Source organism: Corapipo altera, unplaced genomic scaffold, assembly GCF_003945725.1.
Source record: "Corapipo altera isolate COAL_440 unplaced genomic scaffold, ASM394572v1 181b, whole genome shotgun sequence".
Taxonomy (NCBI): Eukaryota; Metazoa; Chordata; class Aves; order Passeriformes; family Pipridae; genus Corapipo; species Corapipo altera.
This window is the reverse complement of record NW_020884963.1, coordinates 1,118,013-1,135,832: the sequence shown is the minus strand read 5'-3', so window position 1 is coordinate 1,135,832 and position 17,820 is coordinate 1,118,013. Positions and strand designations below refer to the sequence as shown.

General features: G+C 47.3%; 1 protein-coding gene across 6 annotated transcripts in view; it reads left to right on the top strand.

Annotated features, from left to right (window-relative positions):
• The window catches only part of COL26A1 (collagen type XXVI alpha 1 chain), a 181,391-nt gene that overhangs the window by 140,926 nt on the left and 22,645 nt on the right, over positions 1-17,820 (top strand). For all 6 annotated transcript variants that reach the window (XM_027664461.1, XM_027664462.1, XM_027664460.1 and 3 more), the window contains 4 exons: positions 9,474-9,627; positions 12,159-12,203; positions 15,351-15,467; positions 16,618-16,770. In XM_027664461.1, coding sequence (XP_027520262.1) covers positions 9,474-9,627; positions 12,159-12,203; positions 15,351-15,467; positions 16,618-16,770 — 469 coding nt within the window. The remainder of the gene's footprint in view (positions 1-9,473; positions 9,628-12,158; positions 12,204-15,350; positions 15,468-16,617; positions 16,771-17,820) is intronic.

Genomic DNA, 17,820 nt, shown 5'->3' with positions numbered 1-17,820 from the left:
AACGTGTGAGGGGTGGTGGAACACCAGCTGGGGCCTGCAGGGCTTTGTGGAGGGAGAAGGAGGTCCCACCTGCCCCATTCCCCTCGGGAGGTTTACATGTGGTGTGTTGCATCTCTGATTTAGTGCTGCACTCAGGCAGTTCGTGTTGTTGCTGGGATGGGTTTCCTTCTGACTTCCCTCTGCTCCCACACAGATCCAAGCTGGGAGCAGGCTCATCAAAGGGTTTAATTTTGTGGAGGGAAATGAGTTATTCTGCTGTGAGAGACTGTGTTTCTGCAAGGAGACCTTCTGCAGCACAGCCCAGCAAGGTCCTTATCAATCTTTTGGCTTCCACTTTGTTTGAAAAGCTGTGGATGCTGTGCAAAAATGGACTGGAGCAATTAAATGGAGAGTGAAGTAACAGTACACGAATGCTGGTGCTGGACACAAGAGAAATATGCTGATTCTTCTTTTTTCAAGGTTAATTTAAGTTCAGTTTGATCTATGTAGCAGTCTAATGAACTCAGTTATTATTCAATAATAGCTAGCACCATTAAAAAGGTGCTTGCATTTGTTTGGTATTGTCTGCATTCCTGTTCTGGATTTTGGAGAAAGATCCCTGTTTTGCTGGATGATCTGGATGTGAAGTTGTCTCTCAACTCTCCAAACTGTCTTCTTGTAAAGTCTGGTTTCACCACAGCAACCTGTTCCAAGGAAGACAGGAGTGATGGGATGGGCACACTCATCTCTGCCAGTGTGGGAGGCTGTTTCACCCCTGATTTTTGCAGTCCTGTTCTGCAAAGGCAGATGTGGAATTTCATCCTTCCCATGGGCAGAGCTGGATTTTCCTGCCACAGTCCTGCTCCCTCTGGGGACAGCTGAAGGGCTTTTCTGCTTTTGCTCTTTTGAACTTCAGCCCAGCATGACCATGGTGAGCTCAGAGAACGGCAGTGGGCGAGACCAGCCTGTGGTTTCTTCCTTCCTCACTCCTCTTCAGCTTTTATAGCAGCCCCCCTAAAATTGAGGATATAACCAGAAATGGTCTCATCTTTCTTATTACAAGGATGAGTTGGTTCATCCAACTTGTAAGATCAGTGCCCAAATGAGGTAATAAAAGTAACCCTCTGATTTTAGTTATATGAGAGTTGGATCAGAAGGTGAGAAGCAAAAATAAAACCAGAGCAAATGGAATGAAAAGTGACTCATTAGGGACCAGTGCTTATATTGCCCTTGGGGAGGAGAGAGACTGAGACATGTGCACAGAACAAACTCTTCACATGCCTTACACTTTCCTCAGCAGTGCTCTTGGTTGTCCTTGTGGCTATGGGAGAGGTTTCTGCAGGGAGGGAGGTGAAGGCAGATGGAATAAGGCTTCCATTTCCATCCTCATCTCTTGTTCCCAGCTGCCATGTCATCTCTATTTGCTCCATACCAGACCCACTGGGTGCCAGAGATGTAAAAGCTTCATTGATGGTGTTGAGCTTGAAACCTCCAGGCCACAGGAATCTACTTCAGGGAGGATGGTGTTGACCTGGGGGTCCAGGACAAGAAAGTGTGTGGGCTGGAAGAAAACTACCCTCTCCCCAAGCCCCAACATGCCAAACCTTATTTCTCTCCTATGACATCTTACTTGACATCCCTCCAGCACCCCATGGCCCAGGGGGGAGCCTCCCTGTAGGGAAGGCACCATGAACCCTGCTTTTATTTCATAAGAAAGGTTTCACTAAGGCCAGCACAGTGTCTTATTGGGAAGTGAGTACAGTCCTTCCTGAATTTCCTGAGCCTGATGCTGCCCTCCTGTGTCACAGGATGAGCCCAGACAAACTCCTTCTAAGCTCAAGAGAGCAGCACTGATGCCCAGGGCTGGCAGGGGAACAGGCAGGGCTGGTAGGGGAACAGGTAGATCTGGCAGGGGAGCAGGCAACTGCCTACAAATTTCTGCTCAGTTTGTTCACCCAGTTTCTCTTAATAAGCTCCACCACAGAGCTATGATATTAGTGCCAGATTTTTGTTGGAGCTGGAATGCAGCACTTGAGCTGAGCTGGTAAAACCCAGCCTTGTCTCCTGACACCACTTTTGGGAAGCTCGTGGCATTTCCCTCACAGCTTTAATGCTGGGAGATAACATTACATCTCCAGTGTCTGATTGATTCATCGTGTGATTGATAAAGGACATGCATATTTTTTGCATGAAAACAGTCCTTGTAATGTGGTTTCCCCACACAAGATTCTGAAAGGTTTTAAAGAAAATCTTTGCACCGTGCACAGAATTAAATCAATACATTGCTATTTACCTGAAATCAGCTCATTTGTTTAGGACATAGTACCCACAGCACCTTCACTACCTGATGTCTTTGGATTACAAAGCATCATTACTTGGAGTTTTAATGTGACCATTGTATGAAATGTTTCTGTATCTCCCCCTTCTTCCAAGCAGTTACATGAAATACTGGCAGCTGTCTGGGATGTTTTATGGGGATTGTCTTTTCTTTCTCTGATAGACAATAAAACAATTCCCTGCTGTAGTGGAGAAACATTTGGAAGATAGCAAATGTTTCTCGGTGCTGTGACATGGCTGAAAAATTGGGAGGGAAACCAGAGCTGCTTGGCTGTGAGGTTGCTGCTTATTCCACAGAGTGGACATGAGTAGTTGCTTGATACTTGAAGGACTTGCATGGATTTTCCATGTTCTGCACATGATACAGAACACTAACAGTTAGTTATTTTCTTTGTTTTCTGAACAGGAAGGTGTCTTACTTAATTCCTAAGATTTCCTAATGATCCTCTGCAGAATGTGCCTCTCCAGCTTCAGCAATTTGAATTTGAGGACATTGAATTTAAGGAGTATTGGGACTGTTTCACAGGTAGCTGTATAATAACTGGCTGGTTTCCAGTAGCAATGACAACCTTAAATCCCTGTAAAATTTCTAATTTAATGCTGAGTTTCTGTAGGTCAGTTAATGAATCAAATATCCCTAAGAATAAAATGCAACTTCCTGGCTGATTCTTGCTAAGGGGAACCATGAACCAAAACTGGGTGGGCAAACTGAATTTTGTGTCCATATTTGTATCTGAACTTTATCTCTTGGTCTTTTGCTAACCTACAATACTCCTGATTATGATTAAACCACTTGAGGCAGTTTGGGTACTGGCCCTTCTCTCATTTGGGCATCCTGCTGTCTGTCAGAATGACAGTTAAAATCCTTTCTTTCTCAAGTCTAGAAATTTTTGGACCTTATTTCTTATCACTGCTGGATTGAAGAAGCGATCTGTCCCCTGAGATTGTTCCACGTGTTTGGCCAACGCTGTAAATTGTCTGCCAGAACAACAAAAAGGCTGCAAAGACCTCCTTGTCCACCATCCCCTCCCACAAAGTCTTTTAGTTACAAGTTTGGCATTTTTAGTCTAATAGGTTTTAATATTTTCATAAAGTAACTTTGAAAAATTCTCTTTTTCCTATGACAGGCAACTTAATTTACCAAGAAAATCCTATGATGTGTTTAGTACCTGGGAACGTTGTGTACAAGCTTTGTTTTTTAAGAGAAATAGTTTTGTGGCCAAACAGTAGGTTTTGGTAAGGGAGGTGTTGAGGAACCTAAGAAATGTAAGTACCCAAACACGCAAACTTCCACTTGATTCTAATCAGAAATTCTCGTGGAGCTTCATAAGGGAAATACAATCTTAAAATAAAGATGACTTTGGGTCCTCTTTTTTTTTCAGCTCACACCAAGGTGAGCCAGGAAAGGTCCAAGCCCCTCATCTTTTGCTGTTGTGCTGCTCTTCTTGCAGCTTTCAGAGCCCAGTAGAGCACATGGGGCATCTGAGCCTGTTTGAGTCTGAGGATGTGAATCCCTCAGAGCTGAGGGCTCCTCACTTGGTGGGAAGGAAAGCTGATCCCAAAGCTATTGCTGGGAACAGGTGGTACTTTGTCAAGACTGAGTTCACCTCAGGCTGGCCTGGCTCCATGTCCTACACTCCCACATCCCCTGCAGGTGACAAGCAATGCACTGGGCAGAGCAGAATGATGTGATTTTGAGGGTGGAAGGTTATAGCCCTGATGGATTTTTATCAGGTGTTTTAAGGACCGATGGGGAATGTGATTTCACTCTGAACTCCCTTGTGTGCTTCACTCTGCAGTGAGCTCCTAGCACAGTATGGAAGGAGTGCTGGATCCTCTCCACACCCAGCTGCTTCCCTGGCTCTCACCCCTCTGGGTGCAGTGCTGGCTGCAGGGCTCTCCGAGGTAACTCCCCACTGTGGAGCAGACTCAGGGAAGCTCCCTGGGTGTCTCAGAGGACCACGGCCAGTCCTTCCCTTCCTGCTGCTCTCTCAAGCAAAGCCTTGAGGGCTGATGATCTGCTGAACAGTGCCTGTGTTTCACCTGAACCAGCAGGGTAGCCTGTGCTTTTGTGTCTGTTCTGCTCTGGTTCCCCTCCATAAGGTACCGCTGAGGAAACAGTCACTTTTTCAACCCTCCTTTTTGGAAATCCTGTGAAACTGTTCGTAGAAAGAACAAGAACTGTGCTACCTGTGGTTTCATAGAAGCCTTTGGTCCATGTTTCTGTCTTCCATTCATTAGCTGATGACATAAACCTCACCTTTTGCTCTACATTGAGTCACCACAATGACATCAGCTATGGCTCTCCCCATAATTTATCAGTGCAGCGAAAACTCCTTCATGCACTAATTATCTTGTCCCCTTTGGCCAAAGCCTCTAAGCTGTTATAAGGATGAAGTCACCCAGGTTCTCCCTGGGCACCCAGTTCATCAGATTTTAGTGGACTTTTATTGAATGTCTTTTGGCTTTTGAAACCAAGCACTTGTGTCTGCACTGGAGCCTCGTGTTTGCTGTGAGAGACACCGTTCTCCATCAGATTTTGCAAAACTCCCTTTTAGATCTGCATCTTGATGAATGATTAAAAAACTCCTATATTGCCAAAGAATTTGCTATAAAGAAAGGTATGTCCAACGAGTTATGCAATTACCATTATTAATCAGCTTGTGTCTTTACAAGATCAAGGGAATCTTATTTTACACTGGAATTTTTAGCTGATGAGCTGGATTCATGCAGTATCTTTTCCTCCTCTTTAGAGTGGGATGGAGGGGAGTTCATTCCTCCAATGCTTCAAGAGACCAAATATCTATCCCCTGTTTATTAATTAATAATATCCATCTGGATTTTTATCCAAAGAAAAAGCATTCTGAGCCCTGTCGTATCAATTTTTAAATCTTTGGAAGCCTGGCTGTTCTTTCCTTGTTTTTAGCACCTACCTAGTTACAGCACATCAGGAATGTGAGCGGAGGACAGATGATGGATGGGAGGAGGCCGTGCTTGTGAAATCTTCTTTTTGATGAGTGGGAACAACCGAAATAGGGTTCTTGAAAGCCACTGCAAGCCAAAACCAAAAGTCCTCTGACACTGAACATCTCCAGAAGATGAAAACCATCCTCCCATTTCCATTGTCCCTGGCCTGAGCTTTTGATCTGACGCAAGGAATGTGGTATGTGTGTGAAGTCTAGAAAGTTTATGCTGGCAAATGGAGAAGGAGGAGTGGGTTGAGTAAGCTGGGACTGAGCTTCAGGCACAGAGCACTCTCGTCCCTGCGGAGGACCCTGTTCAGGGCCGAGCCCAGAAGCCCTGGGGTGGGTTCTCCAGGCACTGGCCCTGAGCTCCCGGGCCAGGGCCTCGTCCTCCTCGTTCCCTGGGTGTTCACACGGAGCCGGCGCTGGACCCGGCTCCCGCTGCGCTGTTGGCAGGAGACATGGCCCCATTTCAGTTCTTTCCAGCCTTCTGACCCAGTTCAGCTGCGTCTGAGACGTGGGGCCTGGAAACCAGAGACAAGCCCTGGTGCCGCTGGGGCCTCTCCTGCCAGAGGCTCCAGTTCAGCGTGTCCAGTTGGGCTCAGATTTGACTTTTTCCTTCCATATGTGCAGAAAGACAAAAGCCTGAGTGTTTTGCTGAGTTGAGGCCACCCTTCAACTCAGACAACACAGCCCAAGGTGGGGAGGGAAGCATTTCTTGTCTTCTGTTGGAAATCTGCTCTCCTGGCACCACAGGCAGCAGCCACAGCTGCTGTCCTTCAGCTCCTTCTCTGTCCCTGCCCTGCCTGGGTGACTGACATTACCCATGGCATCAAGACATGGCATGAGGATATTTTCTGCCTCCATTCTTTATGGAGGCAGAACTTTTGTGTTGGAAGTGGTAATAGCAACAGAGGTGGGCTCTGCTTGCCATGAGGATTCCCAGTGGAAACCACACGTTCTTCCCTCGGTGTTATCCCTCTCTCTACCTCAACCTTATTGACTAGAAAATACCAAGATTTTAATACTGAGACTTTAATCCATTGCACATTTTGCTAATTTGCTTTCTGGCTGTGAGCCTCTGTGGTATCATTTTCCACCAGTTTACTCAGAGGACTAGAAACTTCCTTTTTTTTTTTTTTTTTAATGAAAGTGGGAATGCTCCTCGAGTCCCTTGACTATGGCAATGGCAGCCTTAAGAAAAACAGAACGTGACAGAAAATAGATGAATGGCTCCAGTGCTATTGCAATAATGTGTAAGGAGCCCATTTGTGCTATGTGCTGTGTGAGCTATGAGAGGACACTCCTTGCTGAAAGAGCTGTGTATAGCTTGAGATTTTTCAATGTGACTAAATCCCTGGTGCTTTTCCTTCTTTAGTTTGGCTCCGTGGATCTCACTGATGTGAGAGCTCTCTTCTTTCTGCTTTATTTCTTTTGGGCACTTCTTCAGTCCTAATCATAAAAACTAGAATTTCTCAGCAATTTCAAGTCTGGAGACTTCCTGACCTCTATCATTTCATGCCCAGGGAAAATAAACTTGTTACTACGGTTTGAACTTTAATGACTGCAAAGTATATATAGTCAATTTATAAAAGCACATACTGGATTATTCTGTGCATGCCTTTAAAGCTTTTACAGCATTTATCAGCAGAGAGCTCATTTAAAACATGTTGTTTTAATGAAAAGGATACCATTGCCACTGTTTTGTGTTGATTATGTGGTAACACATTTTTATTATCACCCATAAAAGTGATTTGGAGCCGTTCCACTCCAGATGCGACCTTCGGCAGAGCTGTGCTAGCACTGCTCGTGCAGCCCAGGAGGGCCACAGACCCCTCCAGTTTGCTGGGCTCTGACCTCCACTGCCTTGATTTAATATCACTCTTCCCACAGCTCTGCTGGGCTGTGGCAAAACACTGCTCAGAACAGCCCTTGTGTGTCCCTTCCTCCCAGCAGGAGCATCCCAACCCTGCCCTGGCTGCAGCCCCTCTGATCTGCCACCTCCAGGGTTAGTTTTCCCTCTGTGGCTCAGAAGATTTTGGCAACGTTCAGGTCCTCGGTGGGGAAGTAAAAGGATGATATAGTAAATAGTATAAAGTGATTCAGAAAAGGTCTTCAGCACACACTCAAGTCCCATGTCAGTGGGAATTAGGCACGACTGTGGTAAGGCACATGCTCGAGTGTTTGTTGAACTGATAACACGTTTCCTTGAGGGTCTGACAGATAAATCACTGGGTAGGAGCACAGAGTGCAAGGGGCAGAAGCAATTCCCTCCTCGCCTGGTGTCAGAGAAGCCTGGTGACTAAAAGCACTGTGACCTTACTCCTTTTTGCTTTACTCAGAAAGCAGGACTCTGGGTCTGTGAATAAAGATCCTTGCAATAAAGGAAGAATTTTGCCTGTTTGCAAGGCTGACATTCAGTTCCCTTGCCCCTAACCCAGCTCCCAGTTTAATTAGTTTCTGATTCACCCCCATCAGGCCAGTACATTCTGCAGGAAGTTCATCATTTCTGGCGCTGCTGCAATCCTGGCTCTCACCAGGCCTTGCAATAAAGAAGTGATAAACCTTGTAATAATTGCAAGTTAAAAAACAAACAAGCAGAGCCAAGTCACTCTCATTTATAATTGCAGTGTGACTTCATTATGTAAAGACAACACAGTGTGCAAAAGCTGAAACTTCTAGGGATTTAATGGAAAGTTTGAGCCATAATCTCTTTTATTTGCCTTATCCCTAAGTCAGTGTTGCTTAGGTGGTTTTCAAACAGGAAAAGCTGATGCGGTAACAAACCCCAGTGCTGCACTCCCAGAACAATTTTCCCAGGTGGGTTTGTGCATAGGAAGCAGAGTTTGCTGGAGGTGCTGGAGTCTTGGATCTAAACTCTGGTTCTGGAAACCTCAGCCCTGCTCCTGCCTGGTGGGTGTCCTGTGTCCATCTTGGGCAGGGATCCCTCCAGCTGCAAGCTGAGGGGCAGGGTGGCTGCTCATCCCAGGCATGGCCAATGCAGGGACTGCCAACCCTTTGGCTGCCCCACTGGGACAGTGGCTGCTGCCCTTGGCCTCTGTTTATCTTCTGCCTGGCTGGAAAATCCATTTGCTGCAGGGCCCATGGGTTTGGCATTCCAGGCTTAGACTTTTCCAGGAGGAATCCGTAGACTACTTTGTTATGCCACCCTTGCTAGTGGCTGAGAAGGCAGAGGGATGAAGCATTTAGATTAAAATATAAAATTCATTATATTTTAAAAATCCTTATTTTGTGAAAACTTTCATTTAAAATGTTGATTCTAAAGGGCAATGAATGTTCTGCTGGCCTTCACTTTAATGGAGTTTCTCAGTGGGCAGAGCCAACCTGGGTCCTCCATCCTTCTGCTTTTTGTGGACATTTAAGCTTTTTGCAGCCATGTGAGAGACCAACTCCCAGTTTCATACAGGGGAGCAGAGCTTAATGAAAAGTCTGAATCATGTGTAGGAAGTGGGGTCACTCTTCCAAGGAGTGTAGGTTGTAAATGGCCTAAATAGCTCAGGGATGCCCATTGGGATGTGGGTTTATTTGAAGGTAGTGTGTTTGCAAGGTGTAGAAACAGCTGTGAGTTTTAATAATATCCTATTACTTCTAAGTAGAGCTCTTTGAGGAAATAGCTTGCTTTTTTTTTTTAATTTTCTTCAAAGTTAAAGCACTTCAACTCTTTAAAAGTTTCGTCTTCTCCATCATCTTTAATTTGGTCAGTATTTGTGGGCTTCACTTACAGCCAGTGCTTGTGCTCAGTTTGCTACCCTGGGCCTCCAGGTACTGCCCTTCACTTTGTCCCAGCTCTCAGTAATTTCTGATCCTGTGACTCCGGCTTTGAACACATAACCCAGGGAAATGCTGTGTCCCCTGACACCAGCTTTGGTCCCTGGGTTCATGTTTCTCACCAAGGAGACAATCCCACATGAGTCTCTCTGGAGGCAGTGAAGTCCTGCTCTCCAAGGAGGGTGTGTGACCCTGTTACAATTAACAGAGCACCTTCGTATCCCAGTTGCTGCCACTGTTCAGAAAACCCATAAAGCTTTAACACCAAAATCCCACTGTTTGGGACACAGAGTTATTCCCAGCTCCTGCTGGCAAGGAGAGGAGGTTCAAGACCTCTTCAGGAATAGAGACCATGTATGAAACCATCCAGCTGACCACGTTTGCATTCCCTGTGTCCTTGTGCAGATCCTCCTGCTCGAGGCTGCGGAGCGAAGCCCATCCCTGGAAAACAACCTGCCCATCACCGGGACCACGGCCACGTGGTATGATGATCTGCTGCCAGATGCCTTTCCCCTCCTCAATCCTGGGACTGTCCTGAGAAAAACAGTGGGATCTGCTGGTAAGTCTAACCTGCTCTTCACCAAATCACCCATCCCACATACACACAATTCCTGCAGGGTGACTAAAAACGAGGCCATGTCCACCTGCCCTGCTGTTGGAAGCTGCAGAGGAGAGGGCTTGGAAGGTCTCTGCCCTTCCTTGAGTTCAGCCAGCTCAGAGCACCATGTTCTTGGAAGAAAGTAGCAAAATTCGGAGACTAATACCACTTTCCAGCTGTGATGGCCTGTGACAGCCTCGATTTCTGTTGGCACAAGGATCCACCGAGAGCTGAATCCTGGTCTCTGGGAAGTTCGAGTTCTGTTAACCTCAGCAGGGCCACCGTGCCTCCCTGTGTGTTTCAGTGTGTTTGTTTTAAGTTCAGAAAATATTGAAACATTCCTGAGGAAACTCCAGAGAGCCATCAGGAGCACAGTGGGACAGTTCATACTCACCTACTGAGCTCTGACTGCAGCGTTTCCCCATCTGGGAGCAGTGCTGGGGGTAGAGGACTGGGCTGCACGGGTAATTCTTGGGTTTATTAGGACAAAAAGCTTTCCCATGAATAGCAACATCAGCTGCAGTCTGCTTTATATTTTCTAAATTTGCCATAAACACAATGGGCTGTTTTATGATCCCTCTTGTGGCATGAAAAAAAAGTACACTTATAAGAAACTCTCCCTCTGAGCCCACTTGGCTAGACAGATCCCCACGCATTGAATTTCCTTGACCTTGGCATCTTTTTTCAAGATCCTTGCTCTCTGCTTCCAAAGGCCTGTCTGTCTGTTGCTTTGCTTGCTCCCAGAGCAGTTCTTTATTCTCTTTAGGACCTACTTTGCTTTTTTCTTCTCTTTTTTTTTTTTTCTTTCCTTTTAATTTTTCGGACCGAGCAGTTTATTATGGCAGCCCTTCATGACTGCAGCAGACTTGGAGCAACCAACACAGTCCAGATGTCGTCCATGTTTATGATCTGACATGATGCCACAACGTGGAGGGAGGTTCACTAACAGTTATGTTCTGCAAAGTATTTTCAGAGCCACAGCAACAGCTGCCAGGAACTGAATTAGAGTAGTTTCCCCCAGTGTCCATTACAGGCTCCTTCTGCCTTCTCCATGTCATTTATTTGTGCTGTCACAGTATCTCTGCACCTGCACTTTGTTGTACTAAAGTCAGTCCAGTGAAATACTGGTGATTGTCCCTCCCACTCAAAGTCCTCTCACACATGATCATGCCTCTCTGAGCACAGAGCAGTGACTGCCTCTCGCCCAGGCTTTTGGAAAGCAGAGCAGCTCTCCTGGAGCACTTGCAGCAGGGTGACTCCATGGAGCAGTGCCAGCACCCTGCACCCCTGCAGCAAATCCAGGAGGTAGCTGGTGGTCACCTCCAGAAGGCAGGTGATGCTGCCTGAGCTGTGTGTGAGCCTGTCGTGTCAGCCAACCTTCCAGGCTGTGTGTGTGCTACCAGGTGTAGTCCTTGCTCACTGTTCCCCTTTGTTTTTCAAGCCTTGATTTATTTAACCTACTGTGGAATAACAACTCTAGTGTAATCACTGGGAGTCAGGAATGCACTGGACCGTTTCGAGCCAGGCCAGTGTCTTTCAGCAATTAGAAATAATCAGTTAAGTTACTTATTGACACGTGGTTCCCTGCTGAACCCCCTACCTGACCTCTGTGGGCATCAAATCCTTGCCTGGCTAAGGAGCTGTGGGGATATTTCATGGATCTGGGTCCACATTTGGCTTCCTTCCCTCCCTACACTCATCTGTATCTCCAGTTCAAACCCAGCCAAAAAAACTCCCTGTGGATTTTGGTGAAGTGTAGGGAATTCCATGCAAATAGTTTAGGATGGAGGGGAGCTGCCCATTTTGGATGATTTCAACGCTGTGCTGTGACTTGTTGCCCAAAGCTGCCCCCAGGTTCTCCTACAGAGCTCGCAGACCTCAGGAGATCTTTCAACAAGTGGGATATTAGAGTAGGTGGAATTCAAACCTGAGTGCAGAAAGCCAAGCCTCTGTCCCTTCCACTCCCTTCCCTGGAGTCTTTGTGAAACATTCCCTACTTTGCCCTGCTTCTGGGTGCTCAGCCAAAATAAATCCAAGTCCTAGCTTGCGTGCCACCAGCTTTCTCTGCCAGGTGGACCAAGAGCAGAACACTGGGGCCTGACACGAGGGTGGTTGACATGGGTGGGATGCTGGGAATGCTGGGAGTGTTTGGGGTGACCTTGTGGCTCTGGGTTGGCTGATGCCTCTCCAGGCCGAGGTCCAGGAAAACTTGCTACTGTTTATGAGGGGAGTTATTTCTTCTGTGAGTGACAGGGCTGAGAACAGACAATCATTTAAAAGCAATCAGTGCTGTTGAGACAGCTGCACCACTGGCCTTTCTGATCAGCTTGTTAATCAACAGGATACATTTTTCCGAGTATTAAGAAAATATATATACTCTGGCTGAGCCAGTTGGCAGCAAGAGACCTAATTTTTCATCCTCTCTCTTTTTTCTCTCTCTTTTTAATTTTTTTTATTATTATTGTTTCTTTTACCCTGTCCTTCTTTACCAGAGCCCAAAGGACACAGAGGTGCTGAGGAGCAGCTGATACCTCAGGGTAAGTTAATGGTTTCTGCTGTTTCTCTTTCAAAGCCCAAACAGTTGCTATGCCCAGTCCTGTACATGATATGTCCCAAAGAGCAGAAGGGTGCTAAGGCCAGGAACCCTCAGAGATTTGGAGCCTCACAGATAGAGAGGCTGGGTTTGTTCTTTGGGTTTTATCTGATCATGGGCTGCTTTGGTTAGAGAGGCCAAACACCAGCTTTGTCATCTCTGAGACACTCATTTCCCAGCACACAGGGCATGGAAAGCCAGGTCACTGGAGCACACGTGCCCAGAGCGAGCAGGGCATGTGCTGACTGATGGGAGAAAACTCTTATTATCTTACTAGTTTTGCCTGCCAGGGGCACCGAAGTCCACTGGGGATGCTCAGGACATGGTTTTGCTGAGCTCCATCTGAACAGAGCTTCTGGGTCCACATTTGCTTCCTTCCCTCCCCACATCCATCTGTATCTCCAAATCAAACCCACCCTGCTCCTGTACAAGGAAAACCTTGGGGAGGAGAGGGGAGCAGATGGTGTGTTACAGGTTAATGACAGGACCAGGAAGAAAATCCAGGCACATCTGATTTGGTTTCCAGCAGTAGAATACTCACACTCTCCCTTTTAAAAAATATTTTTCCTGGGGCCTTTTGCTTCATATTTTTGGAGGATAAACACTTGCCATGGGCCTCAGCTCTCTGAAAGCAATGCCACTGCAGCAGAGCTGATTTATGCCAGCTGAAGATTTGGCCTATTCATCTCCCTCCCCCCTTTTCCCTGAATCCTTCCCTCTTTCTTCTCCCTTTTGCACTTGTCTCTTTTATGCTGGTAACACCATTTGTCACCAGTGTGAACATTTGCCTGACATTACTCAGTGCTGCTTCTCCCAGCCTTTCCCTCAGTGCTTTCCCCTCCAGGGAAGGAAGTGCCAGTTTCTCTAAAGCTCTGCTGCAGCAGAGTGATTGAGGATGCTGCAGGAAGGGATTGCTCCTGGTCTGCAGGAGTTCATGGGTTTGAGTTATAAGGTTGAACTGAAGGATTGAGGCTGATTTATCTGAGTGAGGGAACGTTCTGACCCGCACTCAGCAGCACAGCGTGTCGTGCTTGCAAAACACTTTCTGTTGTTCTTCCCTCTGTGCTGGAAAGAATTTGCTGCAATGAAGTTTCAGGTGTGTTGGGGGTTTTTGACAGGGGGAGAAGCTGTTTGCAATGCTATGAACAAATGCTCTTGCTTTCTTAAATGGGCTCCTGATCACCTGCCTGAGCTTGCCAGGACAGCACCCAGTGCCAGGTGAGACCCATTCAAAGAGCCCCTCATAGGAAAGTCTGCACTTTGTGTCCTGGGGATAAGCAAATTGATCCAATTAAAACCTTACCTTAATTCCTTGTTCAATACCAAAATCAGATCTTTACTGATGACTGAATGCAGCAGAAGTACAGGCACACCCTCCCACACAAAGCCTTTGAGCCTCTTCAGTCTGCCCGGTTTCACTGTGGGTTAGAGGTGGACAGATTTCATTTTTGTTAGAAAAAATAATTTGGACATCATTCCAAAATGGAAAAAAAAAAAAAAAAAGAAGAGAGGAAGAGGAATATTTCCAGGGGGTCTAATATTGGGGATTATTGCTTTGCTCTGAGAAATGAGGAGAGTTTGGATGAATGTCTGGGGTGACAAGGTTTTGTACCCCAGGTGGGCTGTCCCACACCTAGAGTGGGAACTGGATCCAAACGTGGGAGCTGCAAATCCCGTGAGCCTTGATTTTATTGTGTAGCCCTGCTCCCTATGGTACCAGCTGTGAGGGTGTTAGTTGGCCAACTTCCTTCCTTTTCTCCTTCTCTGCTTCTGTTCCCATCCATGCTCTCCACCCCCACATGAAGCATGCTCTCCTGGCACTGCTCTTGGAGGGTCCAGTACCTCTCCTGATATTGGGAAAGGAGAAAGACACTCCTTAAAAGTTGATCAAACCTCAAATTGCTCTGCTGGGTTATGGTCATATATAATACTGAAACTTGGAAATGGACTGAAACTTGAAAACTGAGTGTGGTGAACTTTGGACTCAGCCTGATCTCCCTCTGGATTTGGAGCCTGATCTGCCACTGCTTTCAAATACTCGGAGCCCTTTGGTAGCCCAGAAACCAGGAGCCTCCGACTCTCTTGGCTCTGACAGTCAATGCCTTTATTGTAACCATTAACCACTTAATCTGAGCAGACAGAGTAACTCAGCCACGTCTCCAAGGTATTAAAGGCTTCACTGCTGTTTGCACAGTGTTTAAGTGTCTTTCCACGTGAGCCAAAGATGTGCAGTGTTTTTCTGAAAAACACCATCAAATTGCCGAGTTTTGTTATTATTTTGATAGTCTAGAGGGCACAACATTAAGATTTTGTTTGGTGTCATCAGAAAGAGTCACTTTCAGGTCACAAATGCTGCCCTGCACCTTTTGTGGGCTCACTGGGGGTCTGAGTGGACTTGCCAAGAAACATCCCACTGGGCTGCAATTACTGTGCTACTGGTGCTTCCAGCAACCCTGGAACCCTGCTCAGCACCCTGTTCGTGGACATAAATTAGTGCCATCTATTTACTTCAGACATGGGGGTGCAATAATTTCGGTTTGGGGTGAAAAAAGCACGTGCACAGCATGGTGCATTTGTGAGGTGAAAGAACACAGGAGAAACCAGGGAAACATCTCTGATGCAGAATCTCTGGGTGATAGGTAGAGATCAGTCAGAGCAAGTGGGGGGCAGGGTTTGCTTTGCTTTTGCAAATATATTTTGTGTATTTTGATACATTGGGACTATTCTGGAGCTGGATGAACCCAGCACAGGACAGGCAGAGCCTGCCTCGAGCTGCTCAGGCCTTGAGGAGGGCACAATGTGTGGGCTCAGTTCAGCTCTGCCCAGCACATCCCACCTGGAGGTGCACATCCTGCTGGCTTTTTGGGGAGGGTATTGTGCATGGGGAAAAGCCTCTTTTTTAAGGGATTGGAGGAATTAGAGGAGAAGCAAGGCCCAGTCTGGCTCTTCTGCCAGACAGCTCTTGCCACCAGTGCCACCCTGTCTGGGCACAGCTCCATTTCTCCTCCTGTGCATCTCTGAGTCTCTCTCCTCTGGTTTTGAGGAACTGCCCTCAAAATCTCCAACTAACCTCCTTTGTGAATGCTTTCAGGGCTGCCAGGACAGGTTGGCCCTCCAGGCCCGGTCGGACCAACTGGTCTCCCAGGACCACCAGGGCCAAAAGGAGAGAAGGGACAACCCGGTGAGAGGGGCCCAGCAGGGCCACCAGGTGAGTGCTGGAGGAGGGCAGTGCTACTGAGACAGGAGATATTGCACTTTATACAAACTGTCTGTGACAGCAGATCATCAAAGGCCAGACACACGAGATGCTGAGCATCTTCAGTTGGTATTGAATCCGTTCCAGTGAGTCCCCTGGGCACTGAGATCAGCCAGGAGCTCTCAGGGCAGGCACCACCTGCACGAGCAATGACAGACCTTGGGATTTCCTGTGGAGCTGGAGAGAGCTTGTCCCAGAAAGCTGCAGAGCAGGATCATGTTTCCCCATCCTGCTCAGGAGCTGTAAGAAACAGCCTGTGACCTGTCAGCCTTTGGAGCAGAGTGTTCCCTGTTTAACCCCCTCACTGGGTGCCTGTTTTAACTCCCTTTTTTCTCCACCATTTGTGTCAAGCTGTCAGATGCCAGGATGTCAAACTAATGATGCTTTTGTATGTAAAGGGAAAAGGTTATGAGGCCATTCTTTCAGAGAACACTCCATTCCTGAGCTGGGAGACTTTCTTCATCCTCAAAATGTTCCTAAATGTTTTGATGAAGGAGATACTACACAATAGGTGCCAGACCTCAGGCTCTGTGCTCTCTGTGGCTGAAAGGCTGTGCCTTGTAAGTCTGAGCTTGGGAAAGATTTAAAACTCGGAGCGTGCCTTAAATGTGAGAGCAGCCCTGACTGCTTTTTGGCACTTTCTGGCAACCTCTCAATGGCCAAAGTCTGGCCAAGGACGTGTCTGCCTTTTGGTTTCTCAGTTTGCAACGAGAGCCTTCCAGCCCCACAGGAAGCGGGATCAGTCTGCTGCTGGACTGACTGTGTTTCCCTTGTTCTTCCTGTGCTTTCCTGGCAGTAAGGTGACATCCAGGTGTACCTGGAGGGGAAGAGAAAGATTTGATTTCACACCTTGCTTTAGTTTCTTGCTCAGCCTCAGGGAGGGGGGAGATCTCCCTCTTTCAGGAATTAAGCCAAGTCAGGCTGTCTGCTTTGCAGGGGAAGATGCTAAACAAAAAAAGGGAAAATTGGGAAGCTGTTCCTGTTTTCCCCCACAACTGCAGTTTAGGACAGAAATCCTTTGTCTTTTTACTGCCTTTTCACAGGATAGCATCATTAGCACATCCCCAAATGCACTAACACATCCTCTCCTGCCTCTGCACAGGGCTGTTGGGACCTCAAGGACCAAGAGGACTTCCAGGAGAAACTGGGATCCCAGGTCCCCCAGGTCCTCCAGGGCCACCAGCCACCCCAAGCCTCCCTCTTACCTTCCAACAAGGGGTTCTCTACTCGCTCCAGCCCACAGCTGAAAAAGAAAGTAAGTTCCCTCCTCAGTTGCAATGTTTTCCTGGTACCTCAGCAGAGTGGGCAGGCATGGAGCAGCTCAGCTCTTCCACCTCCTGGCCCTGCCAGGACCCTGGGAGCAGCTGGACAATCTGCCTCCACTGTGTGGGGCTCTTGGAAGTTCCTGTTAGAGATGAAACCCCTTAGAAGCTGGAGGAGTTCACCTCTCCAAAATGAAGAATTAAGTCACTGCTCTCCTAAAAACCAGTGAGAACAGGGCTTGGGGGATTTTTTTCCCTGGTATTCTAGGTCCATCACAGCTTTGAGGAAGCAACTTGGTGTCCTTTAAGCCTTCATCACGTGTGGCTGCTGGGAAGAGGGTTTGTAGGGAAATGACAGCTCAGGCAGTGTCACCTGAGGGACAAGAGGTAGAGAAATGCTGAGTCTGGCTCAGGTGCTGCCGTTGGGAACCTCTTGGTGCCGCTGTTGTGGTGTGGGAGTGTCAGGGCTGCTCAGGAATCAGTAAGGACCAAAATTTGTAACTCTGGAATTATATAACAGAACAAGGACATCTGTTAAATGTGTCTGTTCCCCTGCCCCCACAGCTGTGTCTTCCACCTGCGTTTCTGGTGCATCCACATGATCCCTCATCCACACAAAACACAGAGTCACACACTGGAAAGCCCAGATTTGTCCCTTCCCTGTAACTGGAGGGTCAGGGGGTTTAAGAAATGTATTTATTTGATTTGTGCTGTGCAGGGCAAGAAAAGGCTTCCTAAGAAAGACAAACCCTGCATTTGGGTTGGAGCACTCTCGGATTTGGGCTTGATTCTTCCAGTCCAGTCCTGTGTACCTGGCATCTAGTAAAGATAAAGCAGAGCTCAGCTGTGTCTCCACTTGGCTGGTAAATTCCTGGAGCCCCAGCTCCCATCTCCACTCCCCCAGACTTCAGCTGTGCCTCTTCCCCAGCTTTACTGCTCGTGTCCAGCTTCAAAGCTCAGTTGTCTTAGTTACAGCTAAGGATTAGTGAGTCTCCCCTTGTCTGACAGTTATCCAGAGCTCTCCTTTCCCTTCCACCCACTCT